Source organism: Lissotriton helveticus, chromosome 1_1 (genome assembly GCF_964261635.1).
Source record: "Lissotriton helveticus chromosome 1_1, aLisHel1.1, whole genome shotgun sequence".
NCBI classification, from domain to species: domain Eukaryota; kingdom Metazoa; phylum Chordata; class Amphibia; order Caudata; family Salamandridae; genus Lissotriton; species Lissotriton helveticus.
The window spans coordinates 831428392-831446392 of NC_136057.1; the positions used below are offsets into that span (position 1 = coordinate 831428392).

Below are 18001 nucleotides of genomic sequence, written 5' to 3' on the forward strand. Positions count from 1 at the left end.
ACGACACGCTCCTCTAATGTTACTGATCATTGAGCAATCCAGATTATCAATAGTAACTTTTTGAATGTTAATCCAATTGGACAAATATAGATTTGTGGGATTTGGGACTTACTGCTCAATGTTTTTGTTACTGTACCTGCAGGTTTTGCAGGAGTTAAATATTTTTCAATTGTATGTTTATGCAGTCATACGATGTCTTCAAACTGTATCCTTTTGGCATGGCCCAGTACATATGATGCAAAAGTAATAATAAAATATATTGTTAAAAAAAACCACAGTGAATAAACCGCTGCAAACACTTTACCCCAAGTGGCACAATCAGCCAACTCTGGTACAAAACTTTTTGGTAGACTCATGGTCAGGATCCTGTGTTTCTCCACAGGATTGGTATGCGGAGAGACAGCTTTGAGTTGATCAAATTTCTCTGCTCGCCAATACTGGAGATCATCTTTATTCTGAGGACGTTTACCCATCATTGAATTAATCATGATGGGACTTATGACCAGACTACCATGCCCCGTGGCGGCGCAGCAACTCCAGGCTGAGCCACCTGAATGTTGCGTGACATAAACTGTATTACAGCCCTATGTATATGTATCAAGGACGCATGTAATTGACGAACTTCCGTTATAGGAACATTAAGGTAATGTGGATATGGTGTATACCAAGCCAAAACAGGCTACGGGCCCCATCAACTGATAAGGGGCCTAAACAGACCCTAGAAACAGGGTGAGGAAGGGCGCCATTAAACACTATTTAGTGTTAACTGTCAACGGAACTTCAAGTAATCAATAAGGTCGGTATTCCCACAGAATCGAGGAAGCAGTCTATTTGTGAAACAATTTATCGTTTCCATCCACCGCCAGAAAGGTAGCACAAGAATAGAAAACCTTGAAGCGGTTGTCAGCATCCACCTCAACAACAAACATAAGATCAGCACCAGCATTAGGAACTCCATATCGAGTCAAATAAGCAGTGACCGGAGTGCGGTTTGAGCCGGTATGGCAACCGCCATAATTAATACGAATACTAACGTAAAAAGAATAGCACAAGCGTTGGCTAAACAGAAAGAAAGACCTTTTAAAATTCAATCTTGATAAACCTATAATATTTCAAATATAGGAGGGTATGCCCTCACACCACAGATGTCTCCGGAAACAGGCAAGAAGATATTGTGGACAAGCACATGCATTACTCAGGGTCATGCGAATAAGTACCAGACCAAACGTTGGTGGCGCCATGTTGCAGGGATTCTGCACATACACAGAACTATGCGTAGGAATACGGGACCTCAGTGCATAAGGGCTATGCCTTCCTACCACCTCAGCACCCACTTTCCCAGGACCGACCAGCTATAGTGTCTCACTCGCTCTCCTTCACAATCACGAAGATGCAAATGATTAGACACCCACAGAACACAACACTCACAGATCTCTCAGGAGTCACGGTAACAAGACGCACCCTTTCGCTCGCTCGCTCACTCGTACCTGTCCACAATAAGAATTGACAGAGACAACAAATATAGTTTAAAATGTTATTTCAACTATCGTGCTCTATAACACAGTATGTGAGCCACAACTAACAGCAAAATGCACAAACCTAACACAGTTAGCATTGCAGCATGGCCATATATCATAAAGGGAGATTTCATTTTACAAAGACAGTGGATAACGGACTAGAAGGCCTAACCACCCTCCCCTTGGTAAGAAGCAGTATTATTATATAATAGAAGATCTCTGAGCTTTGTCAGCAGACCCCATTCCTTAGTGCCTAGATGGTATATCTACATCATAGGAACTGCATGGCTATTCTCCCTGGAAAGATCCATCTATGAGTGTGTGTTAACCAAACATACATTCCCTTAATATCAAACCACAAGTTTCCAGCAGCAACAGCTGTGTTAGCATGTTTTGTCTAGGTGCAAGGGACTGACCAGAACAGAATAGCAAGGGGCATTGTTTATCGACCTTGCTCACAGTGTTCAGACTAAACTCCAAGAACAGACAAAGAACGCACAAAGCAGACAGTTCTCAAGTGAAATGGATAAACAGTGTCTTGGAAAATTAAAGTCATTTAGTAACGTGCGCAAAAGCAGTATCATGGCAGCGGAGCTCATGCTAACGTAGCGATGTCGACAATGTCCCTATCGGCCATAAGACAGTAATGAAATGGTTATTTACCTATAGGAGTAGTTTTGTTGCTTGAAGAGTTTTCTAGATTCATATGCTAAGCAGTGTTCCGCCATTTAATGTTTGTGTCTTCTTTATTTATTTTTTGTTGTTGGCTGTATCATCGACCTCCATTTAGCGGAATTTCCATCCCTCAGTGTCGTCAGAGTGCATCCCGGAAGTTCCGGTGCATGGTCGCTAGAGTGACCAGATTTTAAGAAGCAAAAACAGGGACAGGCCAGACATAAAAGTAGTACTACAGCCTTCAATCTTACTTCTATGTATGGCATGTGCACACACATATACACATACACACACACACACAAAATAGCTTAAGTAATTTATCTGTTTTTTTCCAGGCAGCATGGGAGGAGGTAAGCTTTATGCAATGGTAGTTTACCTAACATTAGCTATGGCAGGACCTCCACCCTGAAACACCCTGGCCTCTGCCCCATAGTCTTCGTCGTCACTGGACAGGTGTAGCTCCTTTAGGGAGAGGTGCTTCTTCTATGTATTAACCATGGCAAAATGCGCCTAATATTGCCTCTCTCACCTTCAGTGTCTTTGGCTGAAATTCTGCACAGGCCTCGCCCCCTCAGAGCTATGTTCTTTTCAAAGACAAAAGCTGTACATTTTGTGAGGGCTTTTGCACAGCACTTTGCGCAGAATTTAAAGGGGACGTTCTGCATTTCCACTCACTGCCTCAACTCTCTGCGTTGTCTGTACAAGTGCTAATGGTCCCCTGGGTATAAATAGACTTATCACTGCTTCCTCGCGATGTCTCTTATTCAGTGTTTTTTCAGTGGATTAAAAAATATATATATTTGTTTCCATTACCATGATATAACAGTGACTGTCAATGCACTAAGTGAGAGCTATGGTTCGTTAAGATATTCTTTAAAATATTTTTCTACTATAAGGTGTTTTTTCTTTCTTTTGTCTGAAAAAGGAATGTATCGTCTTTTCTTTGCACAGCAGAAAATATGTACAGTGCATTCCATTCCATAGTTCTCAAGCGTGATTCTAGTGCCCTCTTATGCAGAAGATTTTGTACTTAAGGAAGAGGATGAGCTCTTGAAAGCCTATGTCACACTGGAGAAATATCCACAGAAGACTATATGAATTGAGGGCTCTCAGACCCCATTTGGGGGTGGGGGGATGGGTGGGAGGAAAGGGTTAAGGGAGTAGGCAGGTACCACTGGGCCACAACCATGGTGGTGGTGGCCATTTGCCACTGGTGTCCTAGGTCCATCCTACTATGGCTCTGCAAATTGTGCCAAATAAGATATGGTGCCCACTTCCTTCCTCTGTCTCACTCTCATGTGATTCAAGCAAAGACATGAGTACCGGCATAGGCTAGACAAAGGAGCAGAACACTTGCAATTACCGCAAAGACGGGCCCGTAAGTCAGTTCAATTTTCTTTTTGCCAAATAAGTCCATGCTGGTGACAGTTATCGTTAGCAGCAACAGCTTCCTTCTGCAGGCGTTCATACAGTCTGTCAGTACGTGCAGACACAGTACTACTTGTTACCTGCTGAGTAACATGGTCAGTCACAGAGTGGGACAATGCAATCAGTGTCTTCATACTTTTGATCCTTGGGCGGGAGCAGGAGAACATAGACGGCTGTCTAGCCTCCTTCAGGATCATGCGAGCTAAGCAACGTGCTTGGTAGACTTGTCGGTAGTCAAGGTCTTCAATCAGTCACTTGTAAAGCGCACTACATACCCGCGAGGGTCTCAAGGCGCTGGTAAGGGGGGGAGGGGGGGTCGCTACTGATCGAACGGCCAGGTCTTGATTAGCCTCCTGAAGGTCTGCAGGTCTTGGGTCTGTCGTAGGCTCAATGGGAGGGCATTCCATGTCTTGGCAGCGAGGTGTGAGAAGAATCTCCCACCGGTGGTTGTTCTTCTACAGCGCAGGACGGCGGCGAGTGCGAGGTCTGCGGAGTGGAGCTGGCGGTTGGGGATGTAGAAGGAGAGTCGTCTGTTGAGGTAGGCTGGGGCGGTCTTGTGGAGAGCCTTGTGTGTGTGGATGAGGAGTTTGAAGGATATCCTCTTGTTGACGGTGAGCCAGTGCAGGTTTCTCAGGTGGGGGGTGATGTGGCTTTGGCGTGGTACGTCAAGGATCAGTCATGCCGAGGCGTTTTGGATGCGTTGAGCTCCCGCGTAGAGGGCATTTCTGTAGTCGAGTCTGCTGCTGACGAGGGCCTGGGTGACTGTCCTTCTTGTATCAGTTGGGATCCACCTGTAGATCTTGCAGAGCATGCAGAGGGTGTTGAAGCAGGAGGAGGAGACGGCGTTGACTTGCCTGGTCATTTAGAGCATTGAGTCGAGGATGATTCCCAGGTTGCATGCATGGTCGGTGGGTGTCAGGGCTGCCCCCAGTGCCGTCGGCCACCAGGAGTCGTCCCAGGCTGAAGGGTTGGAGCCAAGGAGGAGGACCTCTGTCTTGTCCGAGTTCAGCTTCAGCCAGCTGATCTTCATCCCGTCGGCGGCGGCCTTCATACCTTCGTGAAGGTTGGCTTTGGCGGTGATGGGGTCCTTGGTGAGGGAGAGGATCAGTTGAGTGTCGTCGGCGTAGGCGATTATGTTGAGCTCGTGCTGTTGGGCGACGTGTGCGAGCGGGGCCATGTAAATATTGAACAGTGTTGGGCTGAGGGAGGATCCCTGGGTATGCCGCAGATGATCTTGGAAGCTTCGGATCGGAATGGGGGGAGGCGGACGCTCTGGGTTCTGCCGGAGAGGAAGGAGGTGGTCCATTCCAGAGCCTTGTCTCGGATCCCTGCTGCATGGAGGCGTGCGCGTAATGTGCGGTGGCAGATGGTGTCGAAGGTGACGGAGAGGTCCAGGAGGATGAGGACTGTGGTCTCACAGTTGTCCAGCAGGGTCCTGATGTCGTCGGTGGCAGTGATGAGGGCGGTCTCGGTGCTGTGGTTGCTGCGGAACACTGACTGGGAAGGGTCCAGGATTCTGTTTTCTTCGAGGTATCGGGTTAGCTGTCTGTTGACAATCTTCTAGATGACCTTGGACGGGAACGGGAGCAGAGAGATGGGCCGGAGGTTCTTGAGGTCTCTTGCGTCTGCCTTGGGTTTTTTGAGTAGGGCGTTGATCTCGGTGTATTTCCAGCTCTCTGAAAAGGCTGCGGTCTCGAGGGAGAGATTGATGATGTTGCCCAGGTGGGATGCGATGGAGCTGCTAGCTTTGTTGAAGATGTGGTGCGGGAATGGGTCTGACGGGGAGCCGGAGTGGATTGTGCTCATGGTCTTGATGGTGTCATCGGTGCTCACGCTGGCCCAGTCTAGCAGGGGGTCGTGGTTGATGGTGTGCGGAGGATCTGTCGTGTTGCTGTCTGTTGGGGCTGTCTGGGTGTTGAAGCTGTGGTGGATGTCTGCTATCTTGCGGTGGAAGAAAGTGGCGAGGGAGTCGCAAAGGGCTTGCGATGGCGGGATGTCGTCGGTGTTGGAGAGTTCCTTCACGATGTTGAAGAGCTCCTTGCTATTGCGTGTGTTGTTGTCGAGGCGGTGTTTGAAGGAGGTCTTCTTGGCAGTCCTGATGAGGTGATGGTGGTTGCGGATGGCGCCCTTGTGGGCTGCGTGGCTGTCCGGAGTCTGTTTGCTGTGCCATTTCTTCTCTAGTTTCCGGCAGGCTTGCTTGGAGGCTAGGAGTTCTGGGGTGAACCAGCTGGCCCTCTTGCTGGTGTCTCTGTGGGGGGGTTTCTTCAGTGGGGCGAGGGTGTTAGCGCAGTCGTTGATCCAGCGTCTGAGGCTGTGGGCAGCGTCGTCGGTGGATTCGGTGGGAGGGCTGAGAGCAATGTTTGCATGTAGTTGGTCTTCGGTGATTTAGCTCCAGCAGCGGCGGGGGATCTGTTGGGTGCGGTGGTGTGTGGTGGGTTTCTGGAAGGTGAAGTGGATGCAGTGGTGGTCGGTCCAGGGGAGTTTGGTGGTGCGGTTGAAGGAGACATGGGGGCTTGAGGAGACAACGGCTTCAAGCGTGTGGCCGGTGGAGTGGGTAGGCGTTGTGACGAGTTGCCTTAGTCCGAGGTTGGCGAGGTTATCGATTAGAGTTGTGGAGTTGATGTCGTTGTTGTCCTCAAGGTGAAAGTTCAGGTCTCCGAGGAGGATGTAGTCGGTGGAGGTCAGGGCGTGCGTGCTGATGAAGTCGGCGATGGAGTGGCTAAACTGGGGGCGAGGTCCGTGGGGGTCTGTAGACGAAGGTGCCTCTGAGGGTGGAGTTGGGGTCTGTGTGGATCTGGAAATGCATGTGTTCGGTGGTGATGAGAATGTCGTCGTTGTTGGTAAAGACCCTGATGCCGTTCTTATGGCGATTCCTCCTCCGACTCCATTGGTGCGGTCTCTGTGGGTGATCTTGTAGCCGTCTGGGATGGCTATGGCGATGTCAGGTGCGGAGGAGTCGTTCATCTCTGTCAGGAAGGGATGATGTGTCGAGCAGGTCCCAGAGCTCAACGGCGTGTTTGCATGCGGAGCGGGTGTTCAGTAGGATGCATCAGAGGTGGTTGAGGTCTTTCTTGGCGGGTGGTTCGTCGGCTCTGAGACTGGTGTAGCTGCAGTTCCAACAGGTGAAGGGGCCGTGTGCGCGTTTCGGGTGGCCTTGAAGCAGGTGAGGGTCCGTCCGGAGTTGAGAGCATGAAGTGTGCTGGCATCGTAGCGGCGGCAGTCGTCGTGGCGGGTGCAAGGACCTGGGGTCCAGGCACGGACGGGCGCAGATGAGCTTGCCTTAGGCGCGCCAGCGACGCGCCAGCGGTGCGCGCGCACATTGGCCGTCATATATGGGAAGGAGGGAGTAGCAGCTGGGCGGCGGGAGGCAGGGACAGCGAATGGACAGTCAGGGGGACAGGGCTGCAGGGGACGCAGCGGCAGGAGCGGTGAGGGACGACGAAAGGAACAGAAGGCAAAAGGGCACAGAGTTAGAGGGGCTACGAAGGAACAGATGGTAAAATGGGCCCAAAGTTACAGGGGCAGTGAAAGGAGTAGAAGCAAAACAGGCACCAGGTAACAGGGGCAGTGAAAGGGACAGAAAGCAAAACGGGCACCAGGTTACAGGGGCAGTGAAATGGACAGAAAGCAAAACGGGCACAAGGTTACAGGGGCAGTGAAAGGAACAGAAGGCAAAACGGGCAGAGAGACACGGGACAGCGAGGGGAACAGAGGGAAAAAAACGGGCACAGACCAAGTAAGGCGTCGGGGGAAGACCGAAACTACAGTCACACACACTGAATAACAATATGGCACTACAATGATACTAACCTACGGCCTAGGGCCTCAAACCTCTCAGCAGCGGCAGATGGGGCAGGGACACACAGGCAGACCTGTGCAGAGGGGGAGCGACCTACCTAGAAGGGTCAAGGGCCTTCAATCTAACACAAGCAAGTGTTAGTCTGTCAGTTACAGCCCGGAAGGGAGGTGCTGCTAGGTGCTCAGCATCAGGAGTTGCACCTCTGGAAGCTGATGAAATGGCCCCTCACAAGTAAGCATCTTTGGCGGCAGAGGAAGCAGAAGGTCCTCAGAGTTGATTGCTGGAAAACTGGGCTGCAAAATGACAAACTGGTGAATAGTTCTTTAGACAGCTCTCTGCGAGCTACAACACGGGACAGGGGAACCTTGAAAACTTAGGGTTAGGACTGGCCTCTCTTCCTCTTAGCAGTCAGCTACATCTGGGTGCCTCACACCCTTGAAACACTCTGGGCTTCTCCTACTGGACAGTCTCTCCACCTGCAGGGTCAGGCACACTCTTCCTTCTCTCAGCAGGCCGACAGGCTTCCAGGTGCGAAGGCAGGCCTTTTGCTTCTCCACCAAGTGGCAGACATCTGGTGATGTCCGCACACCTCTGGTAGACAACAGCCCTGGTCATACAGCAGTCCTCCAAGGACTGTGTGCAGAACCCACTTCCTTGTTCATGAAGGAACTGGAACAAACTGTACATACACACACCATTGACATAAACATGTTATGTCAGTGCAAGGCTTCGGGTTTTACTGAACACCAAAACTTTACATAAGAGGGATTAATCAACCATGCTCTCACTGACAGAGAGAAAAAGGGTTGGTCACACACTAAATTTACCAAGCACAGTAAAGCTGCTAGAGTCAGACTCGGGCTTGAACTCACTCGTTTAGTTTCTAACCAAAAGTTCTCCTAGAAAATGCAGGGACTTCCTCTAATCTAGTCCAACACAACAAACTATCATCTGTGTGCTGCATCACCACGTTATCATTAGTCCCAAAATCCTGACCAAAGCACACCAGTGATCATCTGCTGAATGTCCAGTTTCAGACCAAAAAAGTCAAACCAAACATTTTCGCAGCAAACCCATTAGGATTGCTACCTCTAGTGTTGCATAAACCTGCTGAGGACCTGTTTAGAAGGGATGCCCACCATATCTCTTACAAAAAAGAGTAAGACACCAACAATTTGTATTTATATCCTAGCATTAGTATTGCTCAGCTCTCAATGGTAGCAAGCTAATGATTCTAAATAATTATTCCTATACAAAGGAGTCACGGTCATGCATACGGCTGAGCCTTCAGTCTGATACTTTGGATTACTTGACACCAAATACAATCTTGCACCTCATCACAGGATATGGCAGTCATGGACAAAATGGCATCAAAAGCAAAAGTATCACCTTAGGAACCATTTTGGACGGAGAAAGCATTAAGATTTAAAAATCAATTATATTTTGCTATTTAAGATGATGGTTCTAAAACACACCGAAAACAGAGCAGGGTGTAGCAACATGTTGTTGCTACATACCTTGTACACAGTATGCTGATAAATGCAAATACACAATCATAGCACTAAGACTCCCCCGGATGCTTCACAAAAACTCATATACCGGAGAAATTTGTTCCAGAGGTCACAGTATTATCTTACACAATATGTTATATGCTATATGCTAGCATTTTGTACCTGGAATATCATCCCATCAAGTAACTTTCCTTCTAATTTTAAAAGAAGCTTCTCAAATGGTTTCAATTTATCCTCCTGAACTCCGAACTTCACAGGGTTGTGATGAACAGATTTAAGCAACCTGCAAATAAAAGTAATTGACAAAACATTAGCCATATTGACAAAACATTAATCCTATCCACCGTCTAGAGGTTAATGGTAGCTAATTCTCAAATTATTTTAGCTATCGCGGGCAAGGAAAATGTTACTTTCCTTGTAACCATCTGTTCCTAGCCTGCAGTACTGTAGATTCATATGCTCTGCATATTCCTGCCATCTAGTGTTAACACAAACATTTGCAGATTGTTTTCAGCCCACAATGCACCAAGAATCAAATTCAGAATATTCCTCACCCCAAGCAGGTGAGTTTTGTTAGTGGAGTGTATTGGTGAAAGACAGAGCATGTAAGAGGTGAGAGAAACCTCAAAATGCAGGGAGGTGGAAAGGTGCTTGTAAATCTACTACACTACAAGCTACCAACAGATGGTTACTGGATAGGTAACATTTTCTGCTGGTAACATGTGTTCCCATGGATACAAATGCGCGGCATGGAAAAATGTTCGGCATGGACTAAGGTAGTTTCAGCCCCTTAGCGAGCAGACGATACTGATGTCTGGAACAAAGTTCTAAAAATAGTTTGGCTAACAAGGCCTCCTGATATGCTTCAATATCCATACAGTAGTGTTAGACTAATGTGTAAGGGGCTGAACATAAATATAAATATCGGCTAGTGGTATGTTTACTCGGAAGGTCGTAGTAGCTGCCATCTAATAAGCGGAATGTGATCTAGGTGTTACATATAGAACAAGTTACGTACCTTTGGTAACGCTTTATCTGGTAGAGACTATCTGGCGGCAGATTTCTTACCTTTGAATATTCCCAGGCATCAGACAGGAACCGGAAATGTTTCATGAGCAGTACTCCTGTGCGCATGTAGGTGGTATCATTCAGCACTGTGTGGCGTTGTTTACGCCGGGAGTGATGTGTGTGGTACTTATAGAGGCACTACCGCAGAGTGGGAAAGATAGGTGGGTCGGTAAGGAATCTGCACCTACCTAGATTCTGTACCAGATAAGGAGTTACTGAAGGTAAGTTACTTGTTAATCTGATAGAGACGTCTACCCACAGTTTCCTTACCTTACAATAGATACCCAAGCAATACCTCCCCGGAGGTAGGGCAAAGAGACAGATTACACTAGAAAGTACTGTAGGACCAAACAGGCAAAATGCCTGTTTCAATGGACTGGACTGACAAGGAAGTAGTGCTTCATAAACGTGTGCAGAGAAGCCCACGTTGCTGTCTGACGGGTATCCTGGGCGGGTACTCAGCAAGCTACCACAGTGGTCGCAGCCTTGGCTATGCAAGAATGAGCTTGGAAACATTAAGGAGGTTGCTTTTTGGCCAATGCGTAGCAGATTTTGATGCAGAGCAATATCCATCATGAGATGGTCCATTTCTGGACCACCTTTCTTTTTTTGACTCCAACATACCCCACAAAGAGCTTATCGCCCATCTGGAACTCTTCTGTGCGGTCAACGGTACAACGACAATGCTCTTTTTGGGTCCAGGCTATGGAGTCTCTCCTCCTCTTTAGAGGGGTAAGACAAAGCTTAATAGGTAGGCAAAGTGATGGGCTGGTCTACATGAAAGGGAGTGATCATCTTCGGTAAGAAGGAGGCTCTCGTCCAAAGAACCAGCTTGTCTGGGTAGATGGTAAGGCGCTGAGATGATAAATCCTGCCACTCACTGACCCTAGGGTCAGATGGCATTGTCACTACAAAGGTTGTTTTTATAGTAAGAAGCCTGATAGGGCAGTTGTGTAAAGGCTCGAAAGGAGGGCACATCAGAAATATAAGCACTAAATTGAGTTCCTACTGGAGCATGATGAACGGAGAAGGTGGGAACATGTGTTGGAGACTTTTCAAAATCCTATGTCCAATAGGGGACTTGAACAGGAATGGCTAATCTGGCAATGGCAGAAAGATACTTTTTTAAGGTGCCCAAAGCAAAGCCCCACTGAGCTAGAATAAGAATAAACAAAAGAACATGTGAAAGAGAGCAGATAGGGGGCAACTTGTTTATCGGTACATCACACCACACATTTGTTCCAAGGGCAGGCGTTTACGGTCTTGGTGGAGGGACACGTGAGTGGCAAAATGTCATTGCAGACTTCGGGTGGAAGGTTGAAAGCTATCAACTGTCACCGCTCAATCTCCACGCATAAAGGCAAAGCATTCTCAGGTTAGAGCGCAGAACCCTGCCCTGCTGCTACGACAGAAGATCCTCCCATATAGGCAGCCTGATCGGAGGACCCATGCTCATGCTTAACAGCTCGTAATACCAGACTCTCTGTGCCAAATCTGGAGCCACAAAAATTATTTGTGTCCATTTGTTCCTGATCTTCTTGAGAACTCTGGTCCGGAGCGGTATTGGAGGAAAGGCGCATAGGAGGCTTGAGCTACACTAGAGACGATAAGCGTCTAAGCAAGAGCTACTTTGGAAATTACAGTGCAAAACTGCTGACATTGCACGTTCCTGACTGAGGCGAACAGATCCCTTCAAGGCTCTCCCCATTCTTGGAAGAGTCCTTATACACCGCTCCTGGATGAAGATGTCATTTGTGCACCCTTAGGCATTGACGTCTGAGTTCATCTGCCCTGTTGTTCAGGGAGCCCGCCAGGTGCTGAACCACGAGGGATATGCCTTGGTGTTCCAGCCAGGTGCAAAGGCATAGAGCCTCTTGACAAAGGGTCCCCAACACCACCCCTGCCCTGTTTGTTGCAATATCACATGGCAGTGTTGTCTGTGAAGATCTGATCCAGCCTCCTCCTGATTGAAGGAATGAAGGCCTACAATGCCAGTCGGATCACCTGGCGCGCCAACAGGCTGATCTGGAGCCCGGCATCCTCTGGAGACCAGAGTGCTCTGATCTCCACCTCTCCCAGATGGCCGCCCCAGCCCAGAAGTAATGCATCTGTCACCACAGTCTGCTCTAGGTGGGGGAAGGAGAGCATTCTACCAGTGACCCAATTGCGGTTCATTAGCCACCACAGTAGTCTTTTACGGTTCCCTCCGAGATCTGGACCATGTGGGCGGGGATGGTCACAAAAGGGAGGGAGTAGACCTTTTGGACGAGTAGCAAAACCCAACGGCTCAATGTTATCGACCTTTATTGGTGCAGGCGATGGCATATCCTGTCCCCTACTGGATGCCAATGATGGTCGGAAAGCACACTAAAGGGGTTCGGAGGCTGCTAGGGGGGTGAACTGGCTCGACCTCATACTGCCTGTCCCACGTGGCCTGTCCCACTTGGTCTGTGAGAACTGCGTCTGCGGTCACGAAAAGATTGTAAGGATTTATCGCCAGGGTGGCTGGGAATGTAAACGGGTGGGTGGAAGCCACTCTTGTGGCCACGAAAGGGGCAGAAGACGGACTGGGGTTGGCATGGAGCCACGGAAAGGCCCAAAGACTTGCCCGTAGCTCTGCTATCCTGTGTGTATGCCTGGGGGGGTGGGGAGGTGGGAGTGTGTGCGCGCGTGTGTGCGTGTGTGCGCGAAGGAAAGTGTGTGCGCATGCGTGACTGTGTGTGATTGAGAGAGAATGCGAGGTAGGGGATAGTGTGCCTGTATGTGTGCCTGTATGTGTGCCGTATGCCTGCGTGTGCATGCGCGCGCCTGTGTGTGTGTGTGTGTGTGCGTGCGTGCATGCAGAGGGGTGGGGGCTGTCTGTGTCTGTGTGAGAGCCAGGGCTTGCACCACGCATGCGCAGCTATCAGACGCTCGCTCCCGAGGTGAAATCCGACCTCGTCAAAGCGCGCGTCTGGTAGCTGTCCACTCTCCTAAATACGGGCAGCATAAGTTGTCGAGCTGATGCATTCATGCTTCGCATGAATGCAACATCAGCTCGACCTAAAAAGGTAGGCACTGATTTTCACTAGCAAGGTGTCTTCATATCAAAATCAGGCAACACAGCAAAATAAACCTTGGGGCGAGTGAAAATACAAAAGAAAAGCACCAATATTTCTGTATATTCTATCTGTTGTTCAGACGTCAGATCAGGTCTGAATTCACCCTCTCTACAGAGCAATATTTTTCATCATTGTGTATAAATGTCAGCAGCCCTACATGCCAAGAACAGATGCATACTGGTAAGTAGCATATTCCGTTCGAGGCATGTGGGATGCTGAATTTATATCTATGCATAGAATAAATAGTAGTACCCTCCTTAGCGGCGGTTGCCCGTGCCAGCTGCAGCAGTCTGAAAAAGAGTTCTGAGAATAGCCTGACCTACAGCAGCTTGCTGTTTGGAGTGTACATCCACGCAGTAGTGTTTAGTGAATGTGTGTATGGTGGTCCATGTGGCTGCTCTGCCTATATCCTCTAGAGTAATGTTACCTAGGAAAGCCATGGATGCCCCTAACTTGCGTGTGGAATGCGCTCGTGGGGGAACTGTTAATGTGCGTTTAGCCTTTTGATAACAGATTTGGATGCACTTAACAATCCATCGGGCAATACCTGATTTTGAAATTGGGTTGCCTTTGTGTTGTGGATAGAAGGCAACAAACAGTTGCTTAGTTTTCCTGAAATCTTTAGTTCTGTCTATGTAATACAGGAGAGCCCTCTTAACATCTAGTGTGTGTAGTGCTCTGTCTGCCAATGAATACGGATTTGGGAAGAATACTGGTAGCTCAATAGTTTGGTTAATGTGGAACTGTGACACTACCTTAGGCATAAATTTAGGGTTGGTACGCAGCACCACCCTATTAGCATGAATCTGAATGAAAGGCTCCTGAATAGTGAGGGCTTGCAGCTCACTAACCCGTCTTAGCGATGTGATCGCTACCAGAAAAGCCACTTTCCATGTCAGAAATTGTATCTCACAAGAGTGAAGAGGTTCAAATGGTGGACCCATGAGTCTGGTGAGAACTATGTTTAGATTCCAGACAGGCGAAGGCGGGTGTCTTGGAGGAATTACCCTTTTGAGTCCCTCCATAAAAGCTTTAATGGTAGGCACTTTGAAAAGGGAAAGGTGCTGTCTGTTTTGAAGATAAGCTGCCATCGCTGCTAAATGTACCCTGATGGAACTATATGCCAGATTGCATCTGTATAGGTGCAATAAGTAACATATGATGTTTTGCGTTGATGCATCTAGCGGATTTATGTTATTATTGGAACAATAGATGACAAAACGCTTCCATTTTGCCGCATAGCACGCCCTGGTTGTAGGCCGCCTAGCCTCCTTGATGATGGCCATACAGTAAGGGGGCAGGTCCAGGTAGCCAAACTATGACCTCAGGAGCCATATTGCAAGGCTCAACTGTTGCGGATCTGGGTGCTGAATGTCTCCATGGTTCTGAGTGAGGAGACTGGGTGTGAGCCGTAGTCGCTGGTGGGGCACCACTGAAAGTTCTAGGAACGTGGTGTACCATGCTTGCCTTGCCCACGTTGGAGCAACCAGGATGAGGGTCATGGAGTGCTGCCTCAGTTTGCGCGCTACCAGCGGTATGAGCGGTGCTGGAGGAAAAGCGTACGCAAATCTGTTCGACCACTTCATCCATATCGCATTTCCCTGAGACTGCGGGTGTGGGAACCTGGCGGGAAGGTGTGGCATTTTGCGTTTTCTTGTGTGGCGAATAGGTCTATTTCTGGATGACCCCACTGCTGGAAATACGGTTGTAGCACTGAGGGATGATTCTCCCACTCGTGCATTTGATGGCTGTGTCTGCTGAGCAGGTCCGCCATCTGGTTGTCCTTGCCCGGGAGGTGTTCCGCCATGAGGAACATGTTCCTTTGAATGGCCCACTTCCACATGCACTGTGCTAGGTGTGACAATTGTGGAGAGTGTGTCCCTCCCTGTTTCTGGATGTAATACATTGCAGTCATGTTGTCCGTCCGGATCAGCACGACTTTGTTGCACAAATGCAACTTGAATGCCTTCATTGCCATGAAAATTGCCATCAGTTCTAGTAGGTTGATGTGCATCTTTCGCTGCTGTGTTGTCCATAGGCCCTGCACAGTGTACGTGAGGACATGCGCTCCCCAGCCCTGGAGAGATGCGTCCGCAGTCAGCACTATCTGTGGTACAGGCTCCTGGAACGGTCGTCCCCTGCAAAGGTTTTGTGTGTTCCACCAATGCAGAGAGTTGTATGCACGACCGGTCACCAACACTAGGTCTTTCAACTGTCCATGAGCCTGGTTCCACTGTTGCGCCAAGCACTCCTGAAGCGGACGCATGTGCAGCCTCGCGTGTGGGACTATAAAGCTACAGGAGGCCATCATGCCTATTAGTTGCATGAACACTTGCGCTGGGAGTAAGTGTTGGGGCTTGAATTTTTGAATGAGCACCTGCATGCTGTTGACTCTTGCGACTTAGTTACTCACTCTCGCCTTAGTTACTCACTCTGAAACCCCTATAGTTTCAGATCTATTTAATGACTCAAACCTTACCATACAGATAGTAGGTATTCCCACCCCATGTAGGATTTCTGATAGTGAAGTAGATATTTCAGTGGTTCAACAGGAGTCATTTGGAGTGTCTACAGATGTCAAGCAGGTTGCCCCTGATATAACAACTGCCCCCCAACGAGACTGTGTTATTTTAACTACAGCCGCAATGGCGGGGCTCACAATTATTACCTGGAATATAGCTGGTATCTCAGGTAAACTGAACACCCCGTTTTGGAAGGAGTTTATTGGGGCTGGCCATGACATCATTTGTCTTCAGGAAACATGGTGCCAAGAACCTATTTATGTAGAAGGTTACTCATCCCATTGCCTAAACGCCTCTAACTCCACCTCAGGTAGAGCCAAGGGAGGCTTATTGCTACTAATCTCCAACAAATTGACTAACTTTAAAACCAAAACATACTCTATTGTTGGAACTCATAGCCAGGTGTTACGGATGGAAACCAATACATGTAAAGACCTAATTCTTGTAAACTTTTACAACAACATTTTTGATGCTTCTAGGGGAAATATCTTATCTCCCCTGGAAACCGAAATCAAAAGTGTATTGGCATCTTCCCGCAGAATGGCAACCATCCTGTGGGCTGGCGATTTTAACATCCAGCCATGCCCTTTAGCAATGGGTAACCCATGCGGCTTCAGAAAAGAGTTGGGCAATAGTGGCGTGGCAGATAGTGCGGATTGCCTACACTTTCCACACTGCAACTATGGCACGTTATTAAACAACCTGTTAGTTAAATTTGATCTAGATTTGCTTAGTTGTAATAGAAATAAGTCCAATCTTACTTGCCCCACATTCACAGGTAGGAATGCCAACACCTATATAGATCATATTTTGATGTCTAATACTAGCGAATATACCAACCTGTGGGTCAGGGAAGAAATCCTTAGTGACCATAACAGCATCTCTCTGACACTATTGGGCTGGGGAATAAAGTAATCCAATAAGGAATTTTGCTCTACGGATATAGCCCCCACGAGACCGAACGGTCCAAGGATTAAATGGGCCGGAATCGATCCAGCGAAAAAACATAAGGAGATAGTGGAAAAATGTAGAAATGAGATTTCCTACTGTCTTGGAGATGTCACCAATTCTGAAACCCTGCTGTCAAGCTTTATCAGGATAAACACAACTATTGAAGATATATTTACAAAGAAGCAATCTAAAATTAGAGTGGCCAGGTTGGGATGGTTTGATAAACACTGCACCTTGTCCCTACGCGAACTTAAAAAGGCACAAAGTCATAAACCACGCAATAACAATAACATCAAAATCCTGCGTGTCAACTATAAGGTGGCCCTCTCCAATAGGAAAAAGGTCCTGTAAGAAGAAGCTTGGGATAATCTAAATCTAGCAGCGGAAACACAAAACAGTAAACTTTATTGGGAGACTATTAACAGCCCCTTTTTAAACACAGAGGGTATTCCGGAACTTACATCTTATGTAGCATGCAACGCATGGGTAGAGCACTTTACAAATATTTTTAATCCGGAAGGGAAGTCCCTAGAAACTCCGGCCCACGAGGTTTCAGTCTGGTCGCCTTTACCACTGGGAATAAATTTGGATGAGGTCTTTGAAGGCCTGTCCAACAGTAAAGGAGGAAAGGCTCCGGGCCCTGACGGAGTACCTATAGACCTACTCAAAACCGAAATTAATCTGTGGGCGCCCATTCTAGTGAGGGTCTTTAATGCAGCAGCAGAGGGATGCACTCCACCATCTTGGGGCCAGTCGGTCATTATACCAATATTCAAGAAAGGCAGTAAATCTGAGGCGGGTAATTATCGCCCCATCTCCTTGCTGGATGCTTCAGTTAAGGTAATGAGTCGAATCATGCTGAAGAGGCTGGAAACCTGGGCAAATGAAAAGGACATTTTAACCAAGGTTCAATATGGCTTCAGGAAAGGCATGGGGACACTAGAACAGTGCGTTAATTTAGATGTTTTAATCAACAAATGTACGGAAGTCAAAAAAGGGAGTCTGTTTCTCTGTTTTGCGGACCTGAGCAGCGCATTTGACTTGGTTAACCACTCTATATTATGGCAGGTCCTGATAGAGTCGGGAGCACCTAAGGAGATTGTACATTTTTTGGCTAGGCTCTATGAGAGATTGTCATGTAAGGTGCGCTATGGGTCCCTAGGCGAATGTACCTCTTTCTTTAAAGTCTCAAGAGGCATCCACCAGGGCTGCGTATTGGCCCCCCTTTTAGTCTCCCTTTTTATCAACCAAATTGATTCTATCCTGTGCCAGATTCCCGCAGATGCACCTTTGATAGGTGGGAAACCGGTCCCAATTTTATTGTATGCGGACGACGCTGTGCTATTGTCCCGCACACAGATTGGTCTACAGCGCCTTATCGACAGTTTCATGTTGTTCATTGAAAGTAGGAAACTATTAGTAAACAAAT

The 18001-nt window shown here is 48.0% G+C and overlaps 1 protein-coding gene across 2 annotated transcripts in view; it reads right to left on the reverse strand.

The window, feature by feature from the left end:
- The window catches only part of WASHC4 (WASH complex subunit 4), a 1268393-nt gene that overhangs the window by 1004890 nt on the left and 245502 nt on the right, over positions 1-18001 (reverse strand). For both annotated transcript variants that reach the window (XM_078674607.1, XM_078674599.1), the window contains exon 10: positions 9093-9213. In XM_078674607.1, the coding sequence (XP_078530733.1) occupies positions 9093-9213 (121 nt within the window). The remainder of the gene's footprint in view (positions 1-9092; positions 9214-18001) is intronic.